Source organism: Caenorhabditis briggsae, assembly GCF_000004555.2.
Source record: "Caenorhabditis briggsae complete genome, chrIV, whole genome shotgun sequence".
NCBI lineage: Eukaryota > Metazoa > Nematoda > Chromadorea > Rhabditida > Rhabditidae > Caenorhabditis > Caenorhabditis briggsae.
The window spans coordinates 8,717,572-8,735,254 of NC_013487.2; the positions used below are offsets into that span (position 1 = coordinate 8,717,572).

The window sequence follows — 17,683 nt, forward strand, 5'->3', positions numbered from 1 at the left end:
GTTTTCTCAGAACTGTGAAAATAGAGGAGGGGGGTCCTAAAGATACTGAACGCACTGTATTTCATTTCATTCCTCTCTTTATATATTATTCTGGTACAGAAAATCGTAACAGTGGAAGAGAAACGCCGGTGGCCGTGGCCGAAGTTTCCACAACGATAACTACAGTATCCTAAAAAATGTTTATTTTCTGATTTTGTTTTCTCGACTTCCGTTTTTGTCGTTGTGGGACCTTCGGCAAAGGCCAACGGTATTTTTCTTCCACAGATCCGTTTTTTGTACCAGAATAATATATTATCTGTAGGTATTGGAATCCAGTTCTGTGCTCAAATTAGCGGTAATATGATTGTTTCTTCGATATCAGACCGAAGGCACTAAAATCAAGCTACAGTGATATTCATTACAAATTGAAATGATCCTCTTGACCCATAACTTTTCATAAATTTTCGTTCATCGTTACCCGTTCTAAATGTGTTCTTGCCCGGGATAGAAGGAAGATTGCTCATTTGCGTGGTGAAAAAACAAATGAACAACAATAAAAAGAGCGAAAAAGGAGTGGTCGATTTGTTATTCCGTTCTTCGCTTCAGTAGTTTTCAAAAAAAGAGAAAAAATGAGCAGGCGAAGAGAAGAAACAGAAGGAAATTCGTAATTAGACGTCATCCTCTCACAACTCAATTTATGAAATAGTTTATCTGGAGAAATTGTTTTTTCTAGGTTTTTTGTGTGACTCAAGATTTGTTTTTATTTGATTTTGCAACCTCCGACTGAGCGAGTAGATCATCTGTTCATCCAATTTTGGCCCGGACGCTTTTTTCGACTTTTGTGCCATGTTGTTTTTGTCAACACAGAGAAAATTTCCAATAGAGGAAGTGAAAAATATTGATGTGTTTCTGAATCACAAGATTCCAGTTTCATAAGAATTGAGTTTGTAAATTTGGGCCTGTAATAGAAGGGCTCCCCAACTTTTACTTTGTGCAGATTTTTCTCAGTTCCTTTCAATGATATCAAAAAGTTGTCGGGAATATTCCATTTTAACCCCCTACCTATTTGGTTTTGACCCGCCTGGAGAAGACGTTGGAAAAGCCCCTCACCAACAGGAATTCAAGATATCAACAGTACCCCCCCCCCATTTATTATAACCACCCACCCTCATCAACTGAAAAATAGGCTTAGGCAAAAACGGGCGGAAGTCAAAAAGATTCCAATAAAGACCCCCATCATTCCAGTATGACACCCCACCTCGAGTGGGGGGCTATAATATTGTTTTTACTTGGCTGAGTAGTAAACGTACGCAGCCACATTAAGGCGGGAAAGTTCATGTCATTTTGAGCCCCCACCTTTATGACCCCCATTTTTCAACTGGGTGGGGGGGGGGGGGGGGGGTTATTCCAGGTGGTGGGGTATAACCGAATTTTCCCAAGTTGTCAACGGATAAATTGTTTATCATAATATCACCAGCATTGTATCAATTGACGCCTTTATGATATTTTCGAAAGTATAATTGAGCTTGAAGAAGTTAACCGATCAAACGTTTCAGGAATTCCAAAGAAGAAATATGTTTATTTTTCTCTTTGGCTTTGAAAATTTTTTAAGAACTTCCTCATTATGATTTTCAATTTAAAAAATTGTTTTGTTTTCCGATCTCCTCTAAAATTCCCATGATTTGCTGAAAATGTTCTCTCTTTTTTCCGAATCATTCTCCAAAAACCGAATCTTTTGATTTAATTTTCTGTAAATCCTTATGTATCCATTTTCATTTTTCTCTAGTTTCAAATGTCTCCGCTTGGAATTCCACCAGATTTTCCGCTTTTAAAGAAGCAATGTTGTTCACCTAAAACCCCAAAAAGCTCGGTTGAAAACCTCTAAACTAATGAAGCGCGAGATCCGAAAACGAGGAAAAAAAAAAACACTTGTTAGAGAGTTGTCGACTCTCCATTTCTTTTCTTCTTTTCAAATACTCAAAATTTTCTGTCTGTGGCATTTTTTATAGAGGCACATTGAAATACTATTCGAGCTAAAATTTGAATTAACACTAGAAACAAAATGGTCATCAGCAAAATTGTCGTAAGTGTTCGATCTTTTATTTCAGATATGTATTTCCATAGGACACTTTTGATTTTCCCAGTTGAGATCTTATTTATTTGTAATGAAAATTTCCAAATACTGGAAAACCTCTAATAGAAGGGGTCCCCGCACTGTCACAAAAAAGCTGTCAACTTTGATCTCAATTATCTCAATTCCTATACATGCTATCAAAAAGTGTAAACTGACAAAACCCTTTTGATATTCTGATAAAAAATCTTTTTTTATATCATGACAGCTTTTTTATATCAGGAACTGTGATAAATTGGCACAAAAGTAAAATGGAGAAGGCAGAATATTATGATATTTGACACTGATTCTGCAGTCACGCAGGTGACAGTTTTGATGAATAACATAAGTAAGATGCCAAATTATTATTTTTTTTGTTCGAAAAATAATCTGAATAACTCCAGAAATATTTTCTCCACACCAGGAAACTCAAAAATAAATACACAAAATCTCTCATTCCGTGTTCCCCCACTCCTCCGAAATTTCGTGCTCCGTTCGTTTTTGTATCCGTTCGTTTCATGTCTTTCTCTCCTTTTCCCTTTCCTCAAACATCATTCTTGTTCCATTTCCATTAGAAGGTGTTTTTAATCAAAATTCTACTTTTTTCATCCGTTTTTTCGGACCCCAAGAGCAGATGGGCACTCGGATGAGTTTGAAAAATTAATTGACATTTTCTTTCTTTCTGATACTTTTCTTTTCTTTTCTGTGCATGGAACTTCACGGACAAATAGGCATCAAAAGAAAACGGATCAGTACTTTTAATTAAGATTTTAAAAAATAGTAATATTTTATTTTTTTTTAATGGGCGGCCAGAAAATACTAAAAATTTTGAAAATAGGATTCCAGCTCTTGAAAAGGTTTTTGCCGAACTGATTCGCTGTTTGACTCCATCCCACCATTTTTCCCAATTTTCGAAAGTGGCCCTCTCATCTTCCAAAAGAGTTTTCCATGAAATAATTTGAATCCACTCTAAAAAAGTAATTGCTAAATTGCATTCCTTTTTTGGGTCAAGGCCCGTTAGAGAGTCAAAAAGAGGGGGACAACTGGACGCTTTTGTTTCCCATTCCAATAGAGTCTTTTCTTCAAAAAATACCCATTCATGCCAGTCCGCAACTTCCATTTTTGACACAAAACCAAACGAAGAACCCATGGTTTTGGGTGGTGCGGTATTAGAATCATGCTGGAAATGTTTCATGGTAAGAGATTAACGTTTTTAGCATACTTGAAAAAAGGACACCTGTCATAGTTTCCTTCAGGATCAGTATTTTTGATCAGCTGAATTAGATATGATAGAACTTGACGAGTAATGCAAAATATGTAATATTAATTGGAAAACTGCATCTTGTCAATGAACAATGTTATAAGCCATCAAGCTGCGGATCCGTGCTGCCCCTCCTTTTTTTCCTGCTCGTTTAGTCTATAATTTGGTTTATAGACAAGGTACGGTTTTCCGTATCATGTTGTAAAACTCGTTGAGCTCTATATATCGTATTTAGTTTATGAAAAATATTGATCCTAAAAAAACTATAACAAGGCCATCCAGAATCCGTTTTGGGACCTTTTCAAGTCATTTTTAAAATTATTCTAGTTGTTTTCTAGGCTCAGAAGGTTTAATTTTTTAATTTCAACTGTTTCAACAAACCCCCTCAGTGAACCCCTAAGTATAACTATTATCTTTCATAAATTTTTATGGGTTCTGGAACTCTCTAATTAAATATGAGGTCATCAGTCATATTTACTCTTCAGTTCAAACTTGAAATTCAAGTCGCGTAGTTTGGTCCCGGGATATTAAATATACAGTAATCTTGTCAATTTAAGTCCTTGGTAGAAGGCAGAAACGTCCGTAATCTTTCTACAAATTTGAGATGTCCGAATTCCAGATTCTATGTTCCGTATTGTGGATTCCGCGCTATTCTTTGTCTCGGATTCCGTATCCCGAATTTTGTTTCTGAAAAAAGTCATTCTGGGCATCTCTGGTAGGAGCAGATAGTCTTCCCCGCTCGCAAGTATTTTCTTTTTAACTGGTATTTATTCTGTCCCAGATCAATCCAGTGTTTAGATTACCCAAAACTGAGCAATTCGACATTCTGTTCTGCAAAATTTGCAGCAATCTTCTATCGCATCTCTTAAATTTGGTTTTCTGAAAGCCACCACTTCAGACAGTTCATAAATTTTCAGAGGGTTTTCTCTTCCTTCTTTTCTTTGTGTTCTAATCCGCCCTCTTCTCCTCATTTCCGTTTTTTCCATCCCATTCAAACCCATTCCCATAAATCGTCGTGTTCCATTCGTCTTCTTCTGGGGTTTTCTCAACACCAGAAAGCAGCTGCCTTTCCGAAAAGAAAAAGGAAAATGGACGAATTCGTTGTGGTTCGTTTTTGTGCTGAGTAGAGAAACCCAAACGACCTTCTTCTATTTCTGATATCAACGTTTCCTTATTCTTCTTCGTATTCCCATATTCTATTCTTATTATTTTCCCATACCCAAAAAAAGACTACTAATCTGACGTCAAAGAATGCCTTCGCCTACATTTTGGGCCCTTTTAGGTGCTCCTTCATTATCATTGTTTTCTCTGTGTTTTCCTTTCTTTTTGTCTTTTTTCTCTCAAATTCATTTTCTCATCTTCTAAGAATAATTACCCAAAGGGACGTTTCACCCCCTCCCTTTCCATATTGTCTGGCGTCTCTTTTTGAAGTTCATGTCTCTAAATAATAAGTTTTTCGCCGATGGGCAAAACAATGTGAGAAAAGTTAATAGAATTCTATGTTTAAAATGAACACACTTTCCAATATTTTTACTGTTTATCATCCATATCCATACGAGAGTTTTCTGGATGAAGTAAGTCTTGGACCAATTTCAGTAGCGATATTTGCTCTACAGAGCCCCACCCAAATCGTCAACATTGAGCTCAATTATCTCGGTTTCTGTGAAAGATATCAAAAAGTGATTATCTAATGAAATATTGGAAATATTATGATGAATAATTTTACAGTTTACAAGATTTCGATATCTCTTACAGGAATCGAGATAATAGAGTGCAAAGTTTTCGGTGGGCTTCAATTAGACCGTACTTCCGGTGAATGTGAAACCAGATGTCCAACTTTGTCCTTATTTTCTTGAAATGTACTTTTCAAAAGTTACTAAATTCATCTCTAACTGAAAATCCCTGTTCCAAACCCTTTGAAACAGAGCACCCACTTTTTCGACACCTCATAAATATTCTAAAAATTATCTGTCTCTTGTTCTCTTGGCAGCTATTTGGTTAGAAATATGATATCTCATCCTGTCGCCTAGGGTTTTTTGCTCCAAAAAACAAAAAAAACGGCAATTGACACATTACTACAAGATACTTCTACTTATACTGTTCTAATCAAAAATGATTAAAAATTTAGTTGGGCGAATTAAGCATTAATAGGTAATCTATAACATTCATACTTGTCAACGGGTCCCCTTTTTAATTTATTTTAGAATGAATATTTTTGATCAAACTAAATTAGATATGATAGCACTCGGCAAGTCCTACAAAATGATACTATTTGGAATACTGTATCTTTTCTATGAACAAAGTTACATGCCATAAAGTGGCTGCTCCGGGCCAGGTCGCACCTGTTTTTTGTTTTGTCTGTAACTTTGTTCTTTGTTCCGCCAGGTACCGGTTCGCAAATATGGTAGCATTGGCATTGACTGAAAATTATTTCGAATTTCAAAAACAAGCTTCGAAGATTCCTAACATGACTGCAAGTGCAATTAAAAAATATATAATTTTAGCAGAGATACTGAACAACTTGTAAAATCACAATCACAGAAATTGTATTTTTAAACACGGCTATAGTAATCCTTGCCTCTCAATTTTCATCTTCCCCCTCAAATGTTGTATTTTCTCTAGAAAGTCACCGGTCAACAGGAAGAAGGCGATGAGCCCACAGTTTCATCGCTTTCTAATCTATCTTCCTCCTCTTCTTCCCATTCTTCCTCCAATTCGACAGCTCGTCGAATCACACTAATGGATTTCTTCGACGTCCGAAAATTTCAAACATCGCATCGCGATTTCGTCATCAATGATGGACGTCTTCATGTTGTTTCAGGTATTCTGTTGGAAAACGCAGAGAAAGACCATCTCAAGATCTTAAAAAGTTCAAAAAATCAACATCACATTTTCAGACTATTCCCTCATTGCTCTACTTCCAGTTATTCTAGTTGCACTATTAATCACAACAATATTCTGTGTCTATAGGTTTCGAAGGTGGAAACATAACAAAAAACAGGTAATTTTTGACTTTTTGAATACGGAATTTAATTGGACATACTTTTTTCAGTTAGCTGAACTAAACGCTTTCTACGAAATAGTAGAATCATCTCCATGTCTATCTTCTGGGAAACCGTATCTCATTCAACATTGTTCTGATATCGAGGTAAAAATATTTAGACTATTATTTTGGTGCAGAAAATCGGAGCCGTAGGTCCCACAGGGGCAGCTACCGTAACCTAAGGATATTTTTATTCCCCGAATTTAATTTCTCGATTTGCGTCAATTTTCAGTCAGTTTTTTCACTATCAGAAGTTTCAATTTCCGACTGGAAAAATTTAAAAAAAAATAGAAGAAACGTAGTAAAAACACTTTTAACTTAGCTGTCGGACCTTTGGCAACCTCTTCCACAGATCCGATTTTTTGTAGCAGAATAATGAATTCAGAATTACGAATCCAAAACACTGGATGAATTTCAGAAATCAGAATGTGATCGCATAACTCGTGCAGTTTGTGTACCAACTCAAAGTTCCATATTCTTCCAACCAATCCCTCCAAAAGCTAAAACTGTTCGATGCAATGGGGAGGTTTTGAAAGCAGTTAATGCTAGTGAAGTAAGGAAATTTCTAAAAAAACCGTTTTTATTTCGTTGGATTTCAGGTGATTTTCCACTTTGCTCAGCTCCCAGAAATCGAAAAAACCAACAATAATAATAATAACAACAAAAAATCTTTACATTTCGTCCATCGAGTTTAGTTTATTCTTTTTTATTAGCTACCCCACCATTTGCATTCTGAAAACTGGTACCTTTATTTGATCATGTTCACTTTGAAACCGTGTGCCTTTTTGTAAAACCCGCCAATGAAATCAGATTTGAAATTTAAATTATATTAAAATTAACATTTTATAAAAGACACCAAGGAACAACAATCAACTTTGTGTATTTATCAGACAAAGACAAAGACACTGTAATCCGCCCATGTTAACGATATGATTAGCTTTGATATGCCATGATGAACGGTCTGCCAGAATTGCCTTTTCTGAAAATCTTAAATCAAAATGGTGCCTCTCTAAACCTATTACCTACCTAAACTTCTCTTATCATGACTCATCACCACCAATCGTCCACCTTTTCGTAAAACTCTTTTCCATTCATTCAGAAGAATAGGGTACAGTAATCGGTTGTCCGTTTTCAATCCGATTTTCTTTCCAAATCTAAAAAAATGGTTGATAGAAATGGAAGTTTTGAAATGGATTACGGTAGATCGGTCACAAGAGCATCGATGCAATTGTCACGAAGTGGAAGGTTAGTGGCATCCCAGTTGAAGAACTCGCAGATCGATTTTGTGGACGATGAGTTGGATGACTGAAAATTTTATTTTTAGCTTTTCTGGTATTCACACTACTGATGAATCTGTAATAAAAGGGTCCCCACATTGTCATCTTTGAGCCCAATTCCCTCTTTTCCTATGCAAGATATCAAGACAACTGATAAAATACTTTTGATATTAAGAGAATCATTTCATCAACTACTTTTTTATATCTTTGACAGCTGCCGAGATAAATTGGCTCAAAGTAAAAATTGAGAGGGCTCTTCTATTACATGTTTTACGGTAAAATCTGCTAGGTTTGCATACGAATATATTTTAGTTCTAGAACCATCTGTACCCAGTTCTTTTTGCATCTTTCCATTGCCAACTTGTGATTATCTCCGCCTAAAAAGAACGCATTCTCCCACGCCAATGCTCCTTCAATCGGAATAGATCCACCACCACACATGGAATCCATGACTACGTCTCCTGGTTTGATATTTGCCAGATGGAGCATACAGTAACACACGGTGGATCGCATTGTCGTTGGTCCATAAGCACAAATATTCCGCTTGAAAAGTGATTCGTCGTTTAGTGCCATCATAACGGTCATCTGGAAGATGATTTCAAATTTCGTGACGTGGCTTCCAACTAACATTATCTTTTTCAATTCTCAACATAACTTCAATATCGAATTCCTTAACACTGCACTTCCAGCCAAGAGCGTTGTTTATTTCAGCACCGAATTTCGAAGCAGCATCCATGGAGCTGAATGCATGAATCTCTTTTTCTCCACACCGTTTGCACGTAACTCTGAAAAATCGGCGATTGAAAGCTTTAGGTTTTCAGAGAGAACCAACCGGAACTTCGGCGAGTTTTCTGTAACTTCACATCGTTTTCCTTCTCTCATGAACTCTCTCATCTGATCTACAACTCGGTCACTTCCTCCGTATATGTTCGTTTCTCGTACTAATTGATACACGTCGATTGCTAATTTCCAGTTACAGTAGGAAATTTGTTCTTGAATTGTTCTTAACGCTTCCTCTTTTTCCATATCAGTTAATCCGACTAGTTCATTTTCATAGAACACGACATACAGATTGTCAATCGATCGTAATTTTAGAATATCAGGAACACTATTCAGGTCAAGACAGAATCTGACGTTTCCACGTCCAGAGATACATTCGGTGGCTGGAAGTTTCTCAGAAATCTCTCTCGAGGCAACTTTCTCAAAACCAGTGATAACAGCTGCATAGAGATGAGCGCTTTTCGGCATATTTCTTTCTAAACTTGTTGAATTTATTTTCTTTCGAATCGCTGTTTCCGAAATATGTACAGAATGTTTAAACCTCTATTTATAAATCGAAAATGTTTCATTTTCAGCAGAAATAGTCTAGAACTGTATTCCACAAAGATGTTTATATCGGAGTTTCATTTTCTTAACACCATAGATTGAAATTAACCATTATTTAAGAGAGGAAGTGTGAGATTTGAAATAACAGTGGCGGAGACAGAATAGAGAGAGAAGGATACTGATACGGGTGGGATCTGTGCAATTGCTTTAAATTTCTCGTTACTTAGGTTCGGGCTTACATGACAAATTTGATAGAAAATGTTAGCATTCAAGAAGAACAATTGATAAGAAGTTGTTTAGGTAGGAAGTGCAAAAAAAGAACCAGAAGAGACAGAAAAAGTTATGATAGGAGAAGGAGGGAATTACTGATGGTTTTTGATTCAAGACCCGCATTAGACTGTGAATATTCATAGAAATAGTAGGGGAGCAGGCTTGATGACAATATTTAAAAAAGAATGAAGATGGAGATCGTCGAGATAGATTTTCAACAGGCTCTTGTCAATAAATTAACGATTTTGGTTCCTAGTAACTAGTCATCCAACGTGATAAGCTCTTCTTTTTTTTTATCAGCAGATTTCGGATGAGTTGATGATAGATGAGCTTCAAGAGTTTGATAACTGGAACACTTGAAGGCGCACACATCACATGAATACATTATCTCGGCAGAGCAAAGTTTGACTTGATGGTCCGCAACAAGATGTTGAAGCATGTTGAATGCGTATTGCTTTCCACAAGTTTTGCATCGTCCGCCGTCTTCTTTCTTCTGTGCTTTCAAAAGTAGATCAGCAGTGACGAGTCCGTGTGACATAACAAGATGTCTTTCAAGTCCTTCGTAAGTCCAGAAGCGGTCTCGACAACGAGAGCATGCTAATGGAGCACCCTGCGTCATATCTTGAAGTGTCTTGCCGACCATCTGCTTGTGGAGAACCTGGAAAAAACCATCACGTAAGTAGTTGTTTTTAAAGAAAATGAAATTACCTGGAGATGCGACAAATATTTATCTTTTTCGTGGACTGTTTGATCACATATCTCGCATTGGAATGAGACTCCTGGTGATGATGAAGAAGCTGACATTGCCAGCGGAAGTGTTGGTGTTGCTGCAGCTTTCGCCACTTTCGGCGTAGTTGGCGTCTTTGGAGATTGAGTTTGCTTATTCATTGAAGCCACGAGAGCTTGAATTTGGGCAGGATTTTGATTTTTGAGAACAGCCGCCATTTGTTTTTGGAGAAGATTCAAATTTTGGGGACTTGTTCCTGTTCCACTTCGACGGAGCTGAGCTTGCATTGCTGAAAATGCAAAATCAGTTGAATATGTTAACACTTAACGACAAATTACCTTGAATCAAACTGTTGCTCATATTATTAGCATTGTTACGATTTTGCTGCTGTTGTTGCTGTTGAATCAATTGGGCCATCTGGCGATATTGTGCCTGTGCTTGTTGTTCCCGAAGTCTTTGAGCTTGCTGCTGTTGCTGCAACTGCTGTTTACGGAGGAGTTGTGCAGCTTGAGCCTGCGCATGCTGCTCTCTGAGAAGAGCTTGTTGGTGCCGCTTCTTCTGCTCAGCTTGCTGAAGTGCAGCCGCTTGCTGTTGTTGAATAATGCTGGGATCCACTGGAGGTCTTTCCCAGAGCCACCGGTTCAAGTAAAGATGATCTTCTTGCTTTGGCATCATGATGTTGCGAATCCGAATGTAGTCTTTTTTGCATTGCTTGTAATGTTGCTCACGCACTCCTTTGAAGTTGAAGTCTTCTTCACAGATGGCGCATGGATACTTGGATTCTTTCTCCTCGGATTTAGCGATGATAAGATGAGCCTCACTGAAATAAGGAACACATTAGAAAAAATAAGCAAAAACTGAAACTCACAAGTAATGCTCTTTCATTCTTTGTTCGTTGGTATCCGTTTCTTTGCAAAGTGTGCACTGGAACTTTGATCCAGTGAAATGAAGTGTCTCTTTATGAGCAGCCATAGCCAATTTAGATTCAGTTTGGAATCCACATACTCCACATCGGGACATTTTGAGTTTGTATGGTTCATTCTTCCGCTTCAACGTCTCCCAGACAGGTTTCAATTGAGCAGCAACTTGCTTGTACGTCTCAATGTTCTTCGGAATTTCTGGCAAATTTTTGGCGTGTACTATGTCACAGTACGTTGTTTCTTGGACAAGATCTTGACCAATATCCACCAATAGTTTAGTCATATGAGATACAGGGTTGTGCTGCTTCATTTGTTGACGTTCTCGCTTCTCCGAATCGCTTAGTTTCGGTCTTTCTTCCCCAAACATCCTGTTGATAACCTTGGCAAGTGGCATTTCTGGATCGTGTTCAATGAGAAGATCACACACTTGACTAGGTGGGAACGAAATAGTGTTCGGTAGAACTAAGACTTTGTCAAGTATAAGTTTACGGACAGAAAGTGGTTCTTTCTGAACCTGTGCGTTGATGGCTCCGAGTAAAGTATCCAATACCTTCCGCGTTTTGTTGCATGGTTGTCCTCGCTGATCTCCAACATATTCTTGAAGTTTATCGAGAAGTCTAATTTGAGCTTGTTCATTGTCATCTGCTGGCTCTGCTTTTGCTTCTTGTTTTGGCTCTTGTTTTGTTTCTTCTGTTTTCTGTTTCTTGGCAGGAACAGGAGGGGATACTTCTTGAATATCATCATCGTCGTCATCGAGTTGAATACATTCAACTGGTCTCTTCACTCCTTTCCCGTTTTGATCTTCTTCCTCCATTGGAGCATCCGTATCATTCTTTTCTTCCTTTTCTTCCGGCTTCACGCTTCCATTTACCGGTTCAGAATCATCTTCCTGACTATCTTTGATCGCCACTCTGTCTAAAAAATATAACTTAAGGAAACAGAGATCCGTAACAATTCTCGAACCGTTTTTTTTCAAATAACCCTACTCGCCCAAACGGTAAGAGCGTTAAAATAACTCAAAAACTAAGATAATGTTTTCCCAGCAACAATGTGAGGGATTTTATCAACTCAAAAAGAGGGTTTCAGTATTTTTTCCAGTCTTTTCAAAAAAAATTTCCGGGCCATAGAAAAAAAACTAATTTTCAGTCAAATAAGGAACTTCTCAAGATTAGCGTCTCATTACCAAAAAATTTTAGCAAAACTTTCTAAAATTTTAATTTTCCAGATGTGGAAAAACCGGGCCCTGATCTTTCAAGTATCAAGTAAGTTTTCATCGAAAAAATTGAAGAAAGGTTTTGTCAAGCGTCTTCAAGGTCAGTAGATATTATAGCACCCGCTTTTGGAAGAACTATATACATGAGAACCTTATAAGAATTTGACGGAAAAGAGATGGGTAGACGGTGTCATTTACTCACCAGTTTCGGTTTCTCCATCAGACTTGCTACCATTTTCAGTAACTGCTGGATTTTCTGCAACTTCCATTGCCGTTCCATTTTCTTCTTTGCCATTTTCTCCATTTTCAGATGTTTCCATGACAACGTCATTTGTTTCATCTTCGTTTGCTTTCTCCTCCTGTTCTTCTACGGGAACAGAAGTCGTTGCTGAACTTCCATTTGATGACAGATCGACAACTGAGTTTGTTGCCTCTTCCACTTTATCTTCTTCGACATGAGCAACTTCGTCTACGGTAGCACACTCTACATGTCCGTTTTCTTCATTTCCGTTGACTTCGACACTGCCAGTCGCTTCGGTGAGAGCTTCTCGTTGTTCAGCTTTGAGTATCTGGAAGAATGGACTATAGTCACATGTCATCTGAACGTGAGACTCACCTTGATCTTGTCAGTTTCAGAATCTGTAGATTCATCGCTACTCTTTGGCTCCATCGGTTCAGTTGTTATGGACGTCTTGTTAGTCGTCGTGGCTAGAACAGTTTCGTCTGAAGTCACCATCCTGAAAATTGAAACTAAATAATTTTGAATGATTTAGAAGGCAACTTGAAGTCTTGCAGCAGTTACAGTCAAAGATGCATGATAAATCGGGACAAAACATGCCTACAAAAAAGCGCGCGCGGCAAGCCAGATTTGAACGCGCGAAACGTCCAGCTGTGGTAGAGTAGGCTGAGTATCAAACGTGGTACGCAGCCAAATCGGCCGCCCCTCCCCTTCCTCGGCCGCTGGTCGCCGCCGCTGACGCTGAGAAGAAGGGTGAGCAGCACTTGTCTCGACTGTCTAACTCTCTTCACGGGCAGTACTCTCTCATCGGTCTGTCCTGGTATTCCGCGTTGGGAGCGTCGACAGGGACATACTTCGGTCGCCGAAAAAATGGGTGCCACGTTGGGTTAGAGTAAAGTTAAAAAGTTAAACTAACTGGAATACCTTGAAGTGGATTGGTTTCGAAAATTATGTCTAGAGCAGCCTTGGAGTGAGAACTAAGGGTTTATTCCTGGCAGTGGTTCTTTCATCTAGAGTTCCCTTTTCAGACTATTCTAACAAGAGTGGAATCATGGAGAAAAGCTACAGTCTCGAGTCATTTCTGAACCAATGTTCGGTACTTTCCACAAGATTACTGTAGAAGGCTTGAAACTTTGAGAAAAAGGGGGCGGAGCTAAATATGGGAAAGCTCGAAAACCTAAACTCAAACTTTGTACGGGGGCCACCCGGGCGGTGCGGATGGCGGCAGTGCGGTGTGTGAGGCGAAATAATGTGTGTATATCGTGAGCGTGTGAGCGTTCTGTGAGCGCATGATTGAGCGTTTGTGAGTGTAGCGTGCGTGGCGACGACTGGATTCATCATCATCATGAATTTGACTCGTCATAGCAGGAGAGCTTGAAAATCCTAATGAGCTCCTAGGGGAACCCAAAAAAGTCTGGGCTTTAGAACTACGCTAGAACATCAAACTACAAGATGAAGAATAGTTCACTCAATTCCAATAACTACAATACTTCTTGGTATAGTGAAATTCGTAGAATGAGCTAGAAAAACTAGAAGGCTCGTCTAAAAAGGCTGTGTATGTCTCAATGATTGAGAATGAGAATGAGTGCGAATGATGTAGGGAGGAATACGGTATTCCAACTTTTTCGTTTCAACACATCTGCATACGTTATCATGGTCAGACACATGTAGAGCCAAATGTATATTACTAGAGGAGATTGAAAACAATCAAAAGCGGATCCGGGTTCAATTTATCTATAGTAATCATGGGAATAAGTTAGAAGGGAAGATCATTATGCTTGGACGATCGTAGGAAGATTCTTTGAGAAAGAAAAAAATGCGAGGGAAATCAAACATTTGAAAAGATCTGAAGAAAATATTTGTCTAACTCTTTAAACTCATACTTAAATGGTAGGAGAAAACTACAAACTCTTTATACAAAACTTTCCTGAAGAATACACTTTGTTCAAGCGGAGATGGATTACGTTTTTTCACTTTCTATTGAAACTCCTATTATTCTTTATTCAGTGCGTCTTGATATGGAGATATTGATCTGCTTAGGAAGAAGACAAGATTATGTCTCCCCCATAATCAATTAATAATAGAAAAATTCTTCTGATTTTTTAGAATGTACGAATCTTGAAAGAATTACTATTGATAGAGAAAAAATATAAGAATACTATTCGAAATGAAAAAAGAGTAAGAACAATAAATTATACCCTGAGAAAGTGTTCTCTGAAAAAAGAAAAATAGTTGAATCATAGCCGGTAGCAAACAAATAGAACAAAAGAAAAACCGTGCGGCAAAGTTGCAAAAAAGGCGCCGACTCGACACTATAAAAACTTCTGAACGAAAATGTCACTATTGCACGAACTCGTAGGCCAGAAGAAATTTTATAATTTTGAAGTGGGCGCAGATTTGATATATTTATTATCAATAGATCAAATCAATGCGCGCTTTTTTTCGCTCATCGTTTAAAACTTTGATCCTCAGCCAGCGAGACTCGGCAGCGAATTCAGCGAGATTCTGGGGTTCGCTGGGGCGCGTTTTTCGACCAGGCTTCCTGACACAGCGTGCTAAATATTGTTGAATTAAAAAAAGTGGGACCTGACAATTTGAAAGGCGTAGCTTTTTTTGATCTACGAAAAAGTGCGGCAAAAACGTAATATTTCAGATTTTCGCCTCGTTCGAGCTACTTTCGCAATTAAGTTCGGTTTTTCGATGAAAAACAGATTCTAGAGATGCTAGCGATCATTTTCATACCAAGAAACGTAAATTTTGTTCAGAAAATCCCACTAAATTCACAGAAATAAGTTTAGTTTACTACCGTAGTGTTTCTGGGGCAAGGCCTCGAAAATTGACCGGGAAGCCGGCCGCGAAATTTTCCAGGTACCACTTTTTTCAATTCGACAATAGAGAAAGTCATCAAAAAACCGAAAATGCATTTCTTCTACTTTTGTAGACTTTCAGTATGACATTTGAATAAGCAGTACTTTTCAATACGGTAACCGAACAAAAAGTGATGATTTGGACTTCATCGTTCGAAATTTTTAGACCTTTTTGATAAGTTTGAAAGGTGTTTGGGACCCTTAAGCAGAATCAATCAAAATTTCCGATTAAAATCCTAAATTCAAAAATTGGGTGGGTTACGGTAGGTTTTGAAAACGGGCCTTTAAAACTGGGCACAGATATAACAAGAAGAAGCGATATGATATCAGAAGGTGAAGAGTCTGGAATTTCTTGAATTGGGAAAATTTCGCGACACGTCGCGTTTCTCTGATACTCCCGAATCGCAATGCTCTCTCGTCTACGCTCTCTAGATTTCATATGCTATTTATTTATGTCTTTAACCGCGGGCATAGGTCGCGCACTCTAAGTCTCTCGTTATCGTCGTAGAACAAATCTAAAATTTCTGGGTCTATGAAATCGCAATACTATTATGTGAAAATTCTAGCAGAATATCTGCATCTCTTCGAAATAGGAACACTCTATGACGTCACAATGACGTGTCGATCAATAATGAAAAAAAAGAAGAAATGGGTGAAAACTAGTGACAATATGAATCAAGGATTTTAGAGGAGCAGTTGACAAGTATAAAAGTTTATAATTCAACTTGATCTAAATGTTGGGTATTACGGTAGCATACTAATCGAGGCGCACAAAACCACGAGAGATCCCGCAAATTCCGGAAAGAAAATTTTCCGGGGAAAAGTGGGCAGAGCCTTATCCGCCTATTTTTCCCCGGAACATTTCTATCCAGAATTTGCGGGCTCTCGTACATTCAAGACAAATTGAAATTCAAATTGTGATTGGAAGTAAACTAAACAGAGTCGGGAGGAACGATACCGCACAAAATTTTTCGCAAAAGTTGCGTGCGGTAATTGCAAATATAGGCGTTTCATTGGGGATAAGATCTCGATATTCAGACAAAATTTCAGCAACAACGGAAAAGTTCCTAAATATTTCTTTTATTTCTTGCCGATTTGAAATATTACAGGTCGGTACTGTATTCAATTTTTCAGATTTTTTTTCAAATTAAAAATAAATGGTTTATCAAAGTATTCGAAATATTACAAGAAACGATAAAAATGGGGTTTAAATGAGATCAATGTGAATTTGGTTATTCTTGCTCGTTGCACTCGTTGGCATACTTCACAATCAGTTTGTGAGCTTCTTTCAGTGATTCGCGAAGATCTTCGATTTCCGCTGCGATCTCCTTTTGTGCAACCTCGCCAAGCTCACGGGTTCGATTCTTGATATGCTCGACTGCAAAAGAGTGTTTTAAAAAAAGGTCGCAACTTTCAGGTTGTTTTGAACTTACTGTCATTCAGGAATGCTTGCTTATCTGGTCTTTTGCCATCTCCTGCCTGAAGAGCTCTGTACATCTGAACCGTAGGCTCTTGGAATATCTGTGAAAAACTTATGAATACTGCCTTTGCTAATATGACTCACGATTTCATCGTAGAACTCTGTGCAAACCACCGATTTTCCGGATGGAAGTTCGGCCACAGGTTGGAAAAGACGGAGATAATGGAAAACCGATATCGGTTTCTCGTTGTTGTCTACGAAGTAGATGCGAATCTGTATTTCGAACTCTCCCCATCCGGTCTCTGTGACTTCGTACGGTGGGGTTTCAATGACTGAAATTCAAATTGATCTATTTGTTGCATATATTGAAAACGTACTTCTAGTTTGGTTGGCATAACTCTCGTGCAACTTGAACTGCACTTTTCGAATCCACTTTGTTGGATCTTCTGCCAAGTAGGGTCTGCAAATGACAGAGTTGAGTGAGAAAATCGGATTCATAACAAACTTGAGAAAAACAGTCCACTGATGTGTGTGCTGGTCAGAATCCCGTTTTTGCAGGAGCGGAGTTGCAGTATTCCCGTAAACTATTGGCTTTACCAACGTTTTCTTTTTCATGCGCTCAATAACTTCGGCCATGGTTTGATTTATGAACTAAAAGGATTAAAATCGGTTGTAGCTTATTGTGAGCAAGATTGGAAAAATTGACGGATAAAATGCATTTATGGGGTTATTCAGTGCGAGTTCATGTGACCCCAAAGCTTCCTCGTAAACATCGAGTAGGGACACCCATAAAACTAGGCCATAGTCAGTTCGAAGCCACCACTAAAACCCATCGAATCGCCCACTTTCATTCACTACGTCATTCGGATCAAGAGAATATCAGTTAATAGTTTTGAAAAATGAGGAAGATACTACCCAAGCGGTACACTGAATAAGCACTTATAATTCAGGGAATAGGGTGTAGAAAATGTTAAATTTAAGATTTTGAGCCGACTTATATACTCAACTAGATCCGGTTAAAATCTCTTCCCG

At 38.2% G+C, this 17,683-nt stretch overlaps 4 protein-coding genes across 4 annotated transcripts; 1 reads left to right on the plus strand and 3 right to left on the minus strand.

Annotated features, from left to right (window-relative positions):
- Positions 1 to 6,089: 6,089 nt before the first annotated feature.
- CBG06136 lies at positions 6,090 to 7,088 on the plus strand (the record flags this gene model as incomplete). The annotated part of the gene is made up of 5 exons (XM_002633335.2): positions 6,090 to 6,171; positions 6,248 to 6,351; positions 6,403 to 6,498; positions 6,812 to 6,946; positions 6,993 to 7,088. 5 exons carry the CDS (start codon positions 6,090 to 6,092, stop codon positions 7,086 to 7,088), a joined length of 513 nt encoding a protein of 170 aa, XP_002633381.2.
- Positions 7,089 to 7,262: 174 nt separating this feature from the next.
- Positions 7,263 to 8,918, minus strand: CBG06137 (the record flags this gene model as incomplete). Its single annotated transcript, XM_002633336.2, has 6 exons — positions 7,263 to 7,372; positions 7,420 to 7,547; positions 7,592 to 7,698; positions 8,001 to 8,255; positions 8,299 to 8,455; positions 8,503 to 8,918. The coding sequence occupies 6 exons, from the start codon at positions 8,916 to 8,918 to the stop codon at positions 7,263 to 7,265; spliced, it is 1,173 nt and encodes a 390-aa protein (XP_002633382.2).
- Positions 8,919 to 9,525: 607 nt separating this feature from the next.
- On the minus strand, positions 9,526 to 12,862 carry Cbr-mep-1 (the record flags this gene model as incomplete). The annotated part of the gene is made up of 6 exons (XM_045235637.1): positions 9,526 to 9,924; positions 9,975 to 10,282; positions 10,332 to 10,813; positions 10,862 to 11,828; positions 12,329 to 12,695; positions 12,743 to 12,862. 6 exons carry the CDS (start codon positions 12,860 to 12,862, stop codon positions 9,526 to 9,528), a joined length of 2,643 nt encoding a protein of 880 aa, XP_045093062.1.
- A 3,601-nt stretch (positions 12,863 to 16,463) lies between these two features.
- On the minus strand, positions 16,464 to 17,287 carry Cbr-gfl-1 (the record flags this gene model as incomplete). Its single annotated transcript, XM_002633338.1, has 5 exons — positions 16,464 to 16,609; positions 16,665 to 16,752; positions 16,796 to 16,983; positions 17,029 to 17,111; positions 17,157 to 17,287. 5 exons carry the CDS (start codon positions 17,285 to 17,287, stop codon positions 16,464 to 16,466), a joined length of 636 nt encoding a protein of 211 aa, XP_002633384.1.
- Positions 17,288 to 17,683: the final 396 nt, after the last annotated feature.